The sequence below is a fragment of the Salvelinus fontinalis genome, chromosome 30 (genome assembly GCF_029448725.1).
Source record: "Salvelinus fontinalis isolate EN_2023a chromosome 30, ASM2944872v1, whole genome shotgun sequence".
Lineage (NCBI taxonomy): Eukaryota > Metazoa > Chordata > Actinopteri > Salmoniformes > Salmonidae > Salvelinus > Salvelinus fontinalis.
The window spans coordinates 15,075,091-15,090,302 of NC_074694.1; the positions used below are offsets into that span (position 1 = coordinate 15,075,091).

Consider the following 15,212-nt stretch of genomic DNA (forward strand, 5'->3'; position numbering starts at 1 on the left):
AATAACAATATGGGGATGAGGTAGTTGGGTGTACTATTTACAGATTGGCTGTGTACAGGTACAGTGAACTGTAAGCTGCTCTGACAGCTGATGCGTAAAGTTAGAAAGGGAGATAAGACTCCAGCTTCAGTGATTTTTGCAATTCGTTCCAGTCATTGGCAGCCAAAGGAAGTGTTGGCTTTGGGGGTGACCAGTGAAATATACCTGCTGGAGCACGTGCTACGGGTGGGTGTTGCTATGGTGACCAGTGGGCTGAGAAGGCAGGGCTTTACCTAGCAAAGACTTATAGATGACCTGGAGCCAGTGGGTTTGGCGACGAATATGTAGTGAGGGCCAGCCAATGAGAGCATACAGTTTGCAGTGGTGGGTAGTATATGGGGCTTTGGTGGCAAAACAGATGGCACTGTGATAGACTACATCCAGTTTCCTGAGTAGAGTGTTGGAGGCTATTTTGTAAATGACTTTGCCGAAGTCAAGGATCGGTAGGATAGTCAGTTTTACAATGGTATGTTTGGCAGCATGAGTGAAGGAGGCTTTGTTGCAAAATAGGAAGCCAATTCTAGATTTCATTTTGGATTGGAGATGCGTAATGTGAGTCTGGAAGGAGAGTTTACAGTCTAACCAGACACCTAGATATTTGTAGTAGTCCACATATTCTAAGTTAGAACCATCCAGAGTAGTGATGCTAGTCGCGCAGGCAACAATCGGTTGAAGAGCATAACATTGAACCATGTAACCAAGCGAAATACTATGCTTAGTCAGTGCTGTACACAGATTTATTGATTGAGACAAAACATTCCAATCAAACATTCACTTCAATGCAAGAGTCCTTTAACATTTTAAAGATTGTACTATATCATCACAGCAAATCAAACACTTTCATTTGACACTTCTCACATTAAAAGGCCAAATCATTTGACAGATAATGCAGATATAGGACATTCGGAAATGAAATAACCCTTGTTAAATGTTTGAAGAGCAGATCAAAGTTCAGTATTTACAGTAGACTTAAAGATTAAAATGAATCTAGTCTACAACTTTGTTTGCTGCATTTACATAATTTCACACTCAGACTTTGTTAGCATGAACACAGGATATCAAATTACATATCCAATTGCTATCACACATCCGATTGAATTTCACTTATTAAAATAATTTTCGAATTGTACAAATCTGATACTTTATATACAAATGCAATACACCCGCTTGACCATCGCAATGCACACTATATTCTCCATTAAAACTGAATTTGTTTGGACCACTTTGTCCAGACAGATATTTGGTCTTTTTCATGCTAATGAGTATCAATGATGATGGACAACACATTCATTAATTGATTACAGGTGTGACAGTAAGTTCATTTGCCCCGATTGACTGGGTCACCAATAAGTTCTGGGCATCGCTCCTCTCCTTTTGTGATGCTGTCACACTTGCGGAGTAGGTCGTAGTTGATTCTGTCAGTTATGACACTGTCTTGCTTGTATTGGGGGTGCTTGCTCACAAACTCCCTCATCCATTTAGCCATGGTCATCAGTTCACCTACATCAGCAACAAGAACAATGTGAGCAAACATCATGTTAATTTTTTTTGTTGATAATTAAGATACATAAACAAGTGCATGTTTGGCATTTACAACCCTGTACATTAAATTGTTAATGTGGCTTGAGTTCAGATTCAACACTGTAAAGCACTAAGGCTGTGTTTAGACAGGCAGCCCAATTCTACACTTTTTTTCACCAAATTGGTAATTTGATCAATCAGATCTGCTCTGAAAAAAATCTGATGTGAAAAGACCTGATGTGATTGGTCAAAAGATCAATTAGTGAAGAAAAAAAAAAGTTCAGCATTGGGCTGCCTGTCTCAATGCAGCCAAAGTGTTATCAAACCTTGTTGACAGTGTCAGGGAGCAACATGTGCGTTCTACTACTGGAATGCTGCATGCTTTTGCTAATCTCCACCAATGATGTGGAAAGCCCACAACAATACCTCACAAAACCCTGTTACCCAACCCAGAGTCAAATTGTCAGTGTTAATTTGCTAAATATACCAGAGGCACGTCTCTTGATGAGCTTCAGGTAGTTCAGGATGGTGCATCTTGTATCAACATCCACCTCCATGTTTTCTAGGTAGCAGTTGAGGATTGGTATCAACCCTTGAAAAATTCCTTCCTAAATGATAAGAAACAACAACTTATGGTTTAAAGTAAAGAGTGCAGTAGAAAGATACATTTAATGATACTATTAAAAGAGATTGAACATGATCTTTACCACTTACAAATTAATAACATATTGTACAAATTGGAATTCGTAACATATCATATGATGTGCTTTTCCCCCCCAGGACGTTACGTAACATACAAAATGGATAACATGGTACTACAGGCTGAAATTATCCAAAACCTTTATATCGCATCTTTAATAAGCACCTTTCCATTGATGATTGTGTCAATGCTCATCAGTGTGTACTCATTGTCACCCTCACTGTCCAAGCCATTCTGGGCAGCCGATGAGGAGCTATCGAGGGCAGGGTTGCAGCCTATGGGAGGACACAAGAGAAGCTTTAGCATCAACCTGTTCAGGCATTTTGACAAAACGCTCCCCGACCAGGTTTCAAAACACTGGAATCTGACTCGTATCCTCTCACCTTTATAGATGTCCTTCCGGAAGTAAAACATGCCCTCTTGGACTGCATTTCTTTTCTGGGCAACTTTCATGTTTTCATCAACCTTTTGATAGAAAACAGAATGTGTAAATGGTATATCATTACCCTACATCCACTAGAATTTCCTCAAATTCAGCTAATTAAAAGTGTATCAGAAGAACAGCTGATCTCACCTTTGACAAGGGGATGAGAAAGTCCAGTTTATAGGACAGTATAACCCTGGTGAGCAGGACGATGAAAACAACGAATGCAGAGTTTTCAAAATCGGTAAGTTGCACCTGGAACAAACGAAAACATGCACTCAATATTTCTATACTAAACATTGTGCATAAAACTGGTTAAGACACAGTACATGTAAATACTTAAAACAATATTTACTTAACACAATGTGTATTTCAGATAAATATCCAAATGACATGCAATCTTGTGTGTTAATAGAGTTGTAAGGCTTATGTTACCTCCATGGGACGGAACTCAACTCGCCATCCGATGTCCGAGTTTGGAGGAGGAGGTTTGAACCTCATTGTCTGCCAGTTGGTTGACTGCAGATTCTACAAGACAGACAAATGTGATTATGTCAACTAAAATGCCCCCTTATAAAATCTAAAAATCACAGGTATTAGTCTACTCGCAAACAGTCACGTCGTCGCTATAAGTCAGTATAGGGTGGGTATCATTTTTACCTCAAAATGATCAGACTCGTTTTCATCATCCAAGTAAATTTTCTCTTCAAATAGTGAGAGCGGATCCCGGATGAAGAGATGGGCTATGTGTTGGGCCAGCAGTTTGTCAATCCCTACAAACACAGATTTTGATCACTTCTCTATAGAAGGTTTAATGATTAAAATACGAATAAACACATTGTTATTGTACAAACAGTTTCATTGCTTGAAAAATACATAAAAAGTTAATTTCACATTTCATCTTGAAAGTCTTTTTCACCAGATACTTATCCTTCACCATATTTTATTATTTCTAGAATCGAATACTCACGTCATTGTTACAAAGTTCTTTACCTGCATCCAGCAGTTGTTTGTTGATCTCCTCGTCTATTGTCAGATCTATGTCATTGTACCTATCGCCACAGCTGGAGAGGTAGCTGTCGATTGAATCATATCTGGATTTCAAGATTCGAAATTTGTTGGTTTTCAAAGGCTGCAAAGAAAACACATTTCCACGCATATTGAAAGAGAAGTCTGATAAACCTCTTGACATTTCAAGGAACAAAGCAGACAAATAACTGAAAACCTGTTCTGGCTAACATAATTGAACACCAGGAAATCAACAGAGAAATTAATAATGCCTGTCTGAGCCTGACACTATCTGAGTCTTACATTCGACCCGCTGAAGCAACTAGCAACAAGTGAGTGGGCCTTGTTTGGGTGGGTCATGTTTCTTTAATTAGGAGCCAGTTTTTCCTGATTCATCTGCTCACCTCCAGCCCCCTCTCTTCCCCGGTCCTGTCATCTACCGAGGCAGAAATAACTCCCCAGCGACAATCAATGTCTGACACATAGCCTCTGTAGAACGGCGAAGCAGCACTGAGGGCCATCTATAAACAGATCAGCAGTTAGCTTTCCAGTTTCCACCACAGAAAAGGCACTCGAAAAAACCAAAGCGTTATTGAATACTGTAAGGATTCAAAAATGTGGTTAACCAAAGCTGTTAACGACACCTTTGAATTTTTTTATTACCATTGAAGCAATTAATACTTTTTCCTGTATGTTTTCTAAGAAAATCTTACCATTATAGGGCAGAATGTTGCTAGTTGGTCATACAGGTACCTCGCCTCTTCAATGCTGCAGGCTTGGAATGTCACCTGGAAAAACATTATAAAAAGGGTTCAAGTTAATTCAAAGATTACTCAACCTGCTTATATAAAACATGTCCATGACTTTAAAAAGATTCTCTAGTCTAGTAAATTAACATAAGTATACCAGGTTTATAGTCCTATAATGTGTTGCGTATACCTGAAGACAGCAGTTGCCCATTCCAAATCCCATGGCATCCATGTAGATGTGATCAGGTAGAGCTGCCCTGGCAGCCTCCCCATCATCTTCCGGAAACTTCTCCACAAATGGAGATGGGGTGCATTTGTCTTTAAAGACTAACAAGGAGAAAGAAGCACAAAGTAGATAATGATAAGAAAGTCGTTGCAACTAATAAAAAAATGTTGCGGCAAATGTGAGGCGATGGGTAGCCTAGCGGTTAAAAGCAGTGGGCCAGTAACAGGAAGGTCACTTTTTCGAATCCTCGAGCAGACTAGGTCTCCTTGAACAAGGCCTTTAACCCAAATTGCTCCTGTAAGTCACTCTGGATAAGAGCATCTGTTAAATTACTAAATTGTAAATGGGGCCTAAATTTGACCACTGACAATAAAATATGACTAAATGTATTTGACTGAAAGGTGTAATTATTGAGTGCAAATGGTGAAGACCTGTTCTGATTTAGACTTACTGGGTACATTGATCACCACCTTCTCTCCTCTTCTGTGACGAATGTTTCTGGTCAGGGTGCTGAAAAAACATTCACAACATACTTTGTTAAATGGGATGCAAATATAGAGCTCAAATGTCACATATCATGCAGTGACAACAGTGCAAACACCTGTGACAAACTTAATACCATAGCAAACTCTATAGAACAGTTGGTAGAGCATGGTGCTTGCAACGCCAGGATAGTGGGTTCGATACCTGGGACCATCCGCATAATCGAATATATATTATTCAAGCCTACCTGAATCTTGGGTGTCTGTTTATGGCTTCATCTGGGAAGAACAGTGATTTTGACACTCCCTTTTCAACAGGTGTTGGCTTGTATTCTGGCTGTGTGAAGCCTGGGCAGCCTAACCTAAAACCATTGTTACAAGTATAACAATGTTAAGGTACTATTAATAAAATCCAACCGTTTCAAGTGATTTAGTGAAAGACAATAGGTAGTTAACTACCTTGGGAATGACGTGATGGTGGCAAGTGTTTCATTCTTATTCAGCACAGATGAGGCCTCTCGCCTTCGCTTCCCCATGTTGTCCTCCACTGTGTTGAACTCTGACATCGTCCCACCGTAGGGCTGCCCCGGAGTCCCTTCGATCATGTAGCTGCCATACTCTGGCCTCCAAAGGGTAGGATGGCTACCAGGAAAAACAATGCATTATATACATTTTAATAAGCCAACTTCCATTTTTAGAAGCCATTGAATAATGTTGTCTAACAAACAAGGTCTCTGTCCGACAGAGTCGATTGTATTATGCCAATCTTTCACATTAAAGTAAACATGTTTTTGTTATTTTTTTTAATCTGATGTGAGCCACTATCTCAGTGGATGGAAATTGCTGTGGGCAATGCATTTGTGCTACAGGGCACGTGCTCTTCAATATGTGCGACAGAGAGGCAGTAATGAGGAATGCTACAGCTATAGTTACAATTCCCCTGGGTTAAGTCGGCTTCACAGATTTAGCACGTCATGGACAGTTAGCAAGCAGACTACTACAGTGAGGCTTGTACAAAAACATTCACATCAAATGGAGATGAAGGCTTTTTAACCCATGTTAAAAATTTAGTAGCCCAGGGTAGAGCGGCAGGTTGAATACCAGTGCAATTTGTAAGGTAATAGTTCAAGAAAACAAAACATGTAAAACTCATGCTGAAGTTGCAAACTTGTAAAGGAGCTTTTGCATGAGACATGAGGGGAGTGCCACTTATTGTATGTTTTTATTCAAAAGTTGCAGAACAGGCTAATGGAACACTGCCTTATTGAGCGACAGAAGCGGTCTTTAGTTCCTGCAGTGTAAACCACCCAAATGAGTTAGCATAAAAGGCCGATACATAGCAGCCAATTTCACACACAACCTGGTCATTTTCTAAACAGATTTAAAGACGACTTACTTGGGGTTGGTCTTTTCTCCTTTGTCTTGAAGGGTTTCCAAAACCTCTCCACCATTGAGAACAAGACGAACCTTTCCATTTTTCTCATCCATTTCAATCAACATGTATTCCACCTAAAAGGGCAAAAACATTATTATTATTTATTTATACATACGTTTGTATTTCGAACCATAAAAACTGTGCAAAGTCAATGCCTTTCATGTTGAAATCAATTAGGCCTACTGCACATGTTGACATATGAGATTAGAAGACACCACAGAGGCTTTCAACATCAATAGGATGGTGTGGCCTAAATCGCAAAACAGTTTTTTCCTATTCTCCAATGACAATGCAAGATTATCAACCATGAAGCTAAACTTTTGTTGTTGTTCATTAGACCAGAATGGTGCAGACCATGTCTACAAACACCACCTTTCTTTCCAATGTGCGTCACTGTGTAGACCCAAAGCCTTGATCCATACTTCCCAAGATCAAAACGGGGCGCCATCACATCCATTCCAATTCATCAATTATGTTTCCTTGACTTTGACTCTAGTACCCTGTAATCCCTCTGTCTGAAAGAGGGATTAATCTGTAACAACAACATTCCACATGAAATTGAGGCACACTGAAGGCAGTACAGACAGAAATCACATATCGACTACATCTAGATGCTATGTGCAACTTTTTTTAAACAACCTATCGACATGCCAGATGCATGTTAAGGGACAACCTTTGAACATGTTTAGAAGCATATAAAGCTCTGATAAGAAATCTCAAAAATAAACGTCTCAATAGGTGCAAACCATGTTATGATAAATAAGCATATTTATTCCGTTTTAGACATTTAGCGTTACTTGCCAAACCATTTTTTCGATTAGACATTTGTAACACGTTTGTATTAAGTATGCATCGGTTCTCATGAAAATGTAAACAATTGTATAGATAAGAAATGTTTAAAAAATATATTTCACATACACCGAATGGATAGGTTGTTGTTTTACGAGGTCAGCCACACTTGTGTGGTTCCTCTGGAGCAAATTCGGGTTAAGTGCCTTTCTCAAGAGTACATCGAGGTATTCAAACCAGCGACCTTTCGATTACTGGCACAACGTTATAACCGCTAGGCTACCTGCCGCTCCTAGCAACAATATAAACGGTTCAATGGCCTAAGTAACTTAATAACACATCAGTTACTGATTCAAGTTGTCTAGATCTAAAACAGTTATGTAATGGTCAGATGCTTTGAATGGGTTCATTGTCTATGGACGGAGTATAAATAAACATCTAAGCATTCGCTATAACTGCTTGTACTGTATGCACTACTATCCTGACGACATGATGTAGCCTAAAACACTTGTTACACTTTGCTGCAATTCGGTTACAGTCTTTCGTCTGCACAACCTAAGTTGGCACGTTGGCAACATAGTTATAACTTCACTTAACTGGTGATAGAGCAGACTCACTGACAATGCCATTTGTGTGGATCACATGTACATTTTTGTTATGCAAAAGTAAAAAAAAAAAAAAAAAAGCATGTTATGCAAAGGTTAAGTAATACGACACCCTTACCTCATCGCCCCACAATAAGACATCTTTCTGTCGTTCTTTCACCTTGTTATAGATGTTGAGAAACTGAACGATGCCATGTTTCCTAACATGGTCTGCATATTTTTTGGTTTCTTCCCAGTTGAGCGGTGACCCTTTTGACAGCAAGCCCATATCGCAAGCGTTCGGCACCAACAGCGAGACTGGCGTTTGCTATTTTGTTTAGCTATCTATACTTTTTGCTCGCTAACCTGTCAACAAAACAGAACTTGAACCCAACCAACAATGGTCTTGCTATTTTAACTGTAACGCTGGATACTTGTTAGCTAGCCAACAAGGGGGAGGCCTTCACACATCTCTTGTTATCTAACGTTATCTATCGAGCTAGCAAGCTATTAAAATTACCCGCTGACACAATGTCCCAAGCGCAAATGATAATGCCAAGGTTGTCCCCACAGCAATACCTATGTAATTCAGCACCTAAACCTAAATATATTTTCCTTGATGAAATCACTTCTATATAGTGAGGACCGGTCAATTCACTCAACTAGCCAAGAATCCTCTGTTTCAGTGTGCAACACCGAGTGAACAAAATTTCCTTCCTTATACTCTTCACACTCACAGTGACTGAACACGTGTGACTGTGGGCGCGTTTCTCCGGTTAGACGTTTCCTATGCTTTGTCTGACAAATCTTACAACGCCTGGAGAGATCTTTTACATATCAGCTAACCACATTATATGTTATAGTAATCTGTACATCTATGACGTTGTCAATTAGTTAAACCACAACAGGGGAACGCGACCTGTGTCACAGGCGGAACGCGTCATTATGACTCAGCAGCCTTTCCCTCCTCCCTCAAAACAGTAGGCATACGCCTACTTAACCGCTATATTACTGCCGCGTTCAAAACAACTGGGAATTGGGGGAAAAAATAGCTCCAACAAGGAAAACTTTTTGAATGGTCATTCAACTCGGGATTCCAAGTTGGAAACTCGGGCATCTTTGTATAGCTCCGATTTTGTAGAGCTCCATCATTGTAAAAACGAATTTGTTTTTAACTGACTTGCCTAGTTAAATAAAGGTTAAATTATTATTTGACCTCGGTTATTTCCGAGTTCACAGCTGTCTTGAAAGCACCATAAGGCGTGTCTTTAAAAAAATGAAAATATTGTAACGATGACAATGCAAGTGATTGCACGTACTGTGCTGGTCTTTCACCTAGTTTCACATGTTATGCCAAACTGGGCGTTATGCAAAAGACATAGTTTGGCATAATATAATGAGTAGCCTAGCCTGTAGCCCAGGAATAAATGTGTTGAGAGCTATGTGGCTGACACCACACCGTGCACCACTCTGTAAAATTCATAATATAAAAAAAAAAAAAATCTGTAGCCTAATAAACTGTAAGAGAACATCAGGAGTGTCTACTATCTGACATCTGTTCCAATATCACCACTTAGTCAGAGTGTAATTACATTGTGTTGAGATGCCAGCCCGGAGGAATGCAAGTAAAGTTGAGCTAAGGGCCGGTGTCAACTGGGGACAATGTCGGGCGAAGAAAAAACGGAAGCCATTCATTTTCAATGAAAGAAAAGCAATGAGAAGCGAAGTGGGGCGAGGCGGGGGACAGTTGGGCGATGCAAACATAGATGAGGGCGGGACTTAAATTGGGAAAATCGGGACTTTATGCAAATACTCGTTTTTTGATTGACCAATCAAAGCTCACTATAGCTCCTAACCGCTATTGGATTGGCAGTTGATACCTAGCACTTTAGGCGAAGGTAAGCGAAACAGTGCAATTTAGTTTTATTTGTGTGTTTTTTGTTAGCAATAGGGTAATGGTGTAATAATTTGATTCCCTTTATTTGTATTTATGTACTACAATTTGTTTCTCTTTGTATTTGTTACTTCTTTTGATATTTATGAGTGTAATGATGTGCGCTGAGAGTCGGGAAGCAAGTTCAGGGAATGAGTGTTAATGCAAAACAAGAAACATGCAGTTTATTAGGTTACAGATTAATTAAATTATGATGAACTTCACAGGGTGGTAAAAGTGCACGTGATAAGCTTGATGCTCCTTTGCAATAAATACAGAGGGTCTTATTCTGGTGACACGATGATCGATGCTTGGCTGCCGTTTGACAAAAAAAAAAATTTTGCTTTTCTCCATAATAATATCATCATGAAAATCTGTGCGCATGGAAATCTCTCGCCAATTGGATGGAAAAGTATCGACTGTTAAAAAAAACACCCTATCCTAAAGCAATGTAAGCAGATGTGGAACTCACTCCTCAGCATGAAGTGTCCCCACTTGCGCTGAATCAGGAGGAAGCAAGCACAAATCCTATATCACACAAATAGAGTAACACACTTATAAAGAGGAGACCCTGATTATTGCACTTCAAGCAAGAAACACACAAACTAAATTGCACCACTGCCATCTAACCCTGACCTTTCTTGCCTTCCTTGATGCAAAGTCATCAATTACATCATAAGGAAACTGCCCAGTAATTGCATGGTTAATACTGATGACAGCAAGGCCACCAAGGTGTTCCTGTGACATGGTGGACCGCATGAAGGATTTGATGTGCTTCAGCTTTGAAAAGATCCTCTCTGCTTCAGCTACGGTCACTGGAAGAGTAAGACAAATTCTGAGAGCAGACCACAAATGTGGATACATTTCTGAGAGCTCCCTTTCTTGTATAAATATCAGCAGCTCAAGCAGGGTCATGGTCTTTGATGGCAAGTCAGGCAAGTTCTTCAGTTCCTGTGCAAGCTCTCTGCCATCCAAGTCTGAGTGTTCTTTATAGTGCAGTGTCATACTAAGGGCCTCACAGTGTTCTATCAGCTCCTCATTTGAGAGACTTTGGAAGGTTGTCAGCACTCCAAACTTCTCTCCCACATTTTCCAATGTGGAAAATCTTTCCTGAAGGGCTGAGGTTGCAGCATCAACGACGACATTAAAAAATGTCACCTCAAGGGTCTCCCGGGTGGCGCAGTGGTCTAGGGCACTGCATCGCAGTGCTAGCTGCGCCACCAGAGTCTCTGGGTTTGCGCCCAGGCTCTGTCGCAGCCGGCCGCGACCGGGAGGTCCGTGGGGCTACGCATAATTGGGCTAGCGTCGTCCGGGTTAGGGAGGGTTTGGCCGGTAGGGATATCCTTGTCTCATAGCGCTCCAGCGACTCCTGTGGCAGGCCGGGCGCAGTGTGCGCTAACCAAGGGGGCCAGGTGCACAGTGTTTCCTCCGACACATTGGTGCGGCTGGCTTCCGGGTTGGAGGCGCGCTGTGTTAAGAAGCAGTGCGGCTTGGTTGGGTTGTGCTTCGGAGGACGCGTGGCTTTCGACCTTCGTCTCTCCCGAGCCCGTACGGGAGTTGTAGCGATGAGACAAGATAGTAATTACTAGTGATTGGATACCACAAAAATTGGGGAGAAAAGGGGATAAAATAAAATAAAAAATATATATATAAAAAAAACTATTTAAAAAATGTCACCTCCAGCTTCTTTAGGGTATCACTCAAAGGCTCATCAAATGATTCATATGAAAAGTGCCGCTTTGTGGACCTCAGCCTTTTTTGTTGCCTCTACATTCATACCCTCACAAATATATTTGGCTGATGTTTGTGCAGTCATAAAGCCTGTTGCACTGTGGTTGCTAAGACCTCTCTCTGTCTTTCTGAAACTGACTGCAACATCCAAATGCATACTGTGAGACTGCATCAGATTGCTCACATGTTGGATCTGGCTAAAGATGTCATACCACACCACTGTACAGATGCTGAAGTGGTATGATCCCACCTCCTCTGACAAGGACTGGGCCTCAATCTTTATTACAGGTTCTTTGGTTTGATCCCTCACCTCAATCAGTGCCTCTCTCACCGCTACTGCCTGATACCTCAGTGGCTCGACACTCTTAACTTACCTCTCCCACCTTGTCTCAGTCCACATCTTCAAAGTGACGTCCACATGTTTTTTCAGGATGGCCCAACGCTGTGTGGAGGCTGGGAACAAGGTGTACATTTTGTGTAAGATGCCAAAGTAACCTGTTGCATCGACAGAACTTTTAGCAGCATCAGCCACAACCAGGTTCAATGTGTGAGCTCCACATGGCACAAATAGAGATCTTGGATTCATTTCCAGGGGTCTGGCTTGGACACCTTTGTTTTTGCCTCTCGTGTTGGCCCCATTGTCATAAGACTGTCCTCTGCAGTCCTCAAAAGGAATTTTTAGCTCCTCTAATCTTTTGAGAATCAGGGATGCCAAATGTTTGCACGTGGACTCCTCTGCCGCCAAAACCCCCATAAAATGTTCCTTTATGTAGGGCTCCTCCTTCAGTGACACAATTCTAATCACAACTGACAACTGTTCAGTGTGGTTGACATCTGAGGTGTAATCTAGAATGATAGAGAATAATTTTGCCATCTTGATGTCACTCACCATTATTGAAATTACCTTGCTGCTCAACAAATCTATGAGTTCATTCTGTATTTGGGGGACAAAGTAGCTGGTGGTGTGACTCGAGGACCCTTTTTGGACACGGTTAAGGTGCTCTTTCATGACTGGATCAAATTGTGCCATCAGTTCAACCTCTTTGAGGATATTTCCATTTGATGGAGAGTACAGTGTTTCTGTGTGTCCCCTTAGTGCCAGGTTTCTAATTGCCGAAGGCGGCACAATGGCAGTCAGACGTGTCAACACCTCTCTCCATCTTATCCTCCCAGCCTCCATAAGTGCCATCTCATGCTTATCAATTGTTTCCCCTTTTTTGATCCTGATTGCCAGTTCTTTCCATCTTTTCATGCAGTTTTGGTGTTCGTGACTGCTGTCGCCTGAAGTCAGCAAAGAGCTTGCATGTTTCCAGTCTGTCAGTCCTGAGTTTGCTAAATACATTTTCTTCCTAGAAAAGAGTTTGCAACAGAAGCAGAAGAGGCTGTTGTTTCTTTCAGAATACACCAACCAACTTCTAAGGATTCTTTCACCACTCACCAAGGTCTTCCTGAAATACTGGTGGTGGCAACTTCTTCCATCACTCTCAGTCCTTTGGGAAACTAAGTTAGGTGGTATCTCACTTGGTCTTCTGCAACTAGTTTTGCCCGAATTCCGTCAGTCAGAACTGAAGGCCAGTCAGCAGGGTCTGTAGACAGTGGTTCATCCTCAGCAGCAGGATCTGGTGGGGATTCTGCTTCAGGCATTTCTAATGGAGAGCACATGGGCATTCGTTTACACACGTTATTCACAGCATTTATAGTGATGGAATATCCCACATACATACCCAGTAATAATACAATTATTGTTACCTACAATATGGAAACTTAAACTTTGCAAAAGGGAAATTATTTATTTTGTTTATGTTATGCAGGGATGCACACATAAACACATGTGCGTGTACCCACACACACACACACGTGCGTGTGCGCACAAACACACCTGAAGAATCCTACTGGGGGGAAGTGGAAGAAAATGAGTCTTCATCCTCAGGTTCAGACAACATTCGTGGAGACGCCTGTGTGGCTGAGGAGGTGGATGGCTCCTCATCCTGGCCAGTGCCAGAGGGTGCTCCAAAATATTTCAGAAGTGCCCATGAATTTGCATTGAAATACAGTATATGAGTCTGACACAAAATGTATTTGTTGCGCAATTAAATATACATGTCATTATGCACAATTTATCAAACTTTCAGAATAGGAGCCAAATGAACCATACAACCTCCTTGGCTAATTCTAGGCATAGACACCCCAAAAGACTCGATATATCACAAAAGATACTAAATATCAGCATAATGTAGACCTTTTAAGTTAGCCTACAGCATTGGAAATTACCCTGTTGCATTAGTACTGTACAAAGTTAGAGGTGCGCTATTTGATAGATTCCCCCGCTCTCCCTACCTCGGACTTCCAGTGGGGAGACTGTTACAATAACCTGACTGTTATACAGTATACATTCATTCCAATGCCTACTATACTAGTTATAATAAATAAATAATACAGTAATACAAATAATACTGTACATTGAATTTGTGTAGCACTTCTAATTACAGAGTTATCTCAAATCTTTACTTAAGAAAAAAACAACAACATACATTTAGAATCACAGTAGGAAAAATAGAAATACTGGGCTAGGTGCTAAAAATGTGTGTGTGTGTGTGTGTGTGTGTGTTTGTGTGTGTGTGTGTGTGTGTTTTTGTGTGTGGGTGGGTGGGTGGGTATGTGTGCGCATGAGTGTCTGGATGTGTGTATGTGTTTTTGCATATGTGTGAGTGTCTGGATGTGTGTATGTGTTTTTGCATATGTGTGAGTGTCTGGATGTGTGTATGTGTTTTTGCATATGTGTGAGTGTCTGGATGTGTGTATGTGTTTTTGCATATGTGTGAGTGTCTGGATGTGTGTATGTGTTTTTGCATATGTGTGAGTGTCTGGATGTGTGTATGTGTTTTTGCATATGTGTGAGTGTCTGGATGTGTGTATGTGTTTTTGCATATGTGTGAGTGTCTGGATGTGTGTATGTGTTTTTGCATATGTGTGAGTGTCTGGATGTGTGTATGTGTTTTTGCATATGTGTGAGTGTCTGGATGTGTGTATGTGTTTTTGCATATGTGTGAGTGTCTGGATGTGTGTATGTGTTTTTGCATATGTGTGAGTGTCTGGATGTGTGTATGTGTTTTTGCATATGTGTGAGTGTCTGGATGTGTGTATGTGTTTTTGCATATGTGTGAGTGTCTGGATGTGTGTATGTGTTTTTGCATATGTGTGAGTGAATGTATGTGTGTATGTGTTTTTGCATATGTGTGAGTGTCTGGATGTGTGTATGTGTTTTTGCATATGTGTGAGTGAATGTATGTGTGTATGTGTTTTTGCATATGTGTGAGTGTCTGGATGTGTGTATGTGTTTTTGCATATGTGTGAGTGTCTGGATGTGTGTATGTGTTTTTGCATATGTGTGAGTGAATGTATGTGTGTATGTGTTTTTGCATATGTGTGAGTGTCTGGATGTGTGTATGTGTTTTTGCATATGTGTGAGTGTCTGGATGTGTGTATGTGTTTTTGCATATGTGTGAGTGAATGTATGTGTGTATGTGTTTTTGCATATGTGTGAGTGTCTGGATGTGTGTATGTGTTTTTGCATATGTGTGAGTGTCTGGA

General features: G+C 40.9%; 1 protein-coding gene across 1 annotated transcript; it reads right to left on the reverse strand.

Moving 5' to 3' along the window:
- Positions 1-753: 753 nt before the first annotated feature.
- Positions 754-8,868, reverse strand: gclc (glutamate-cysteine ligase, catalytic subunit). Its single transcript, XM_055889839.1, has 16 exons — positions 8,097-8,868; positions 6,546-6,658; positions 5,609-5,791; positions 5,398-5,511; positions 5,119-5,177; positions 4,632-4,768; positions 4,406-4,480; positions 4,097-4,213; positions 3,678-3,816; positions 3,345-3,457; positions 3,120-3,212; positions 2,835-2,939; positions 2,644-2,725; positions 2,426-2,535; positions 2,048-2,168; positions 754-1,539 (listed from the first exon to the last, which is right to left on the reverse strand). Exons 1-16 carry the CDS (start codon positions 8,244-8,246, stop codon positions 1,358-1,360), a joined length of 1,893 nt encoding a protein of 630 aa, XP_055745814.1. The 5' UTR covers positions 8,247-8,868; the 3' UTR covers positions 754-1,357.
- Between the last annotated feature and the right edge of the window lie 6,344 nt (positions 8,869-15,212).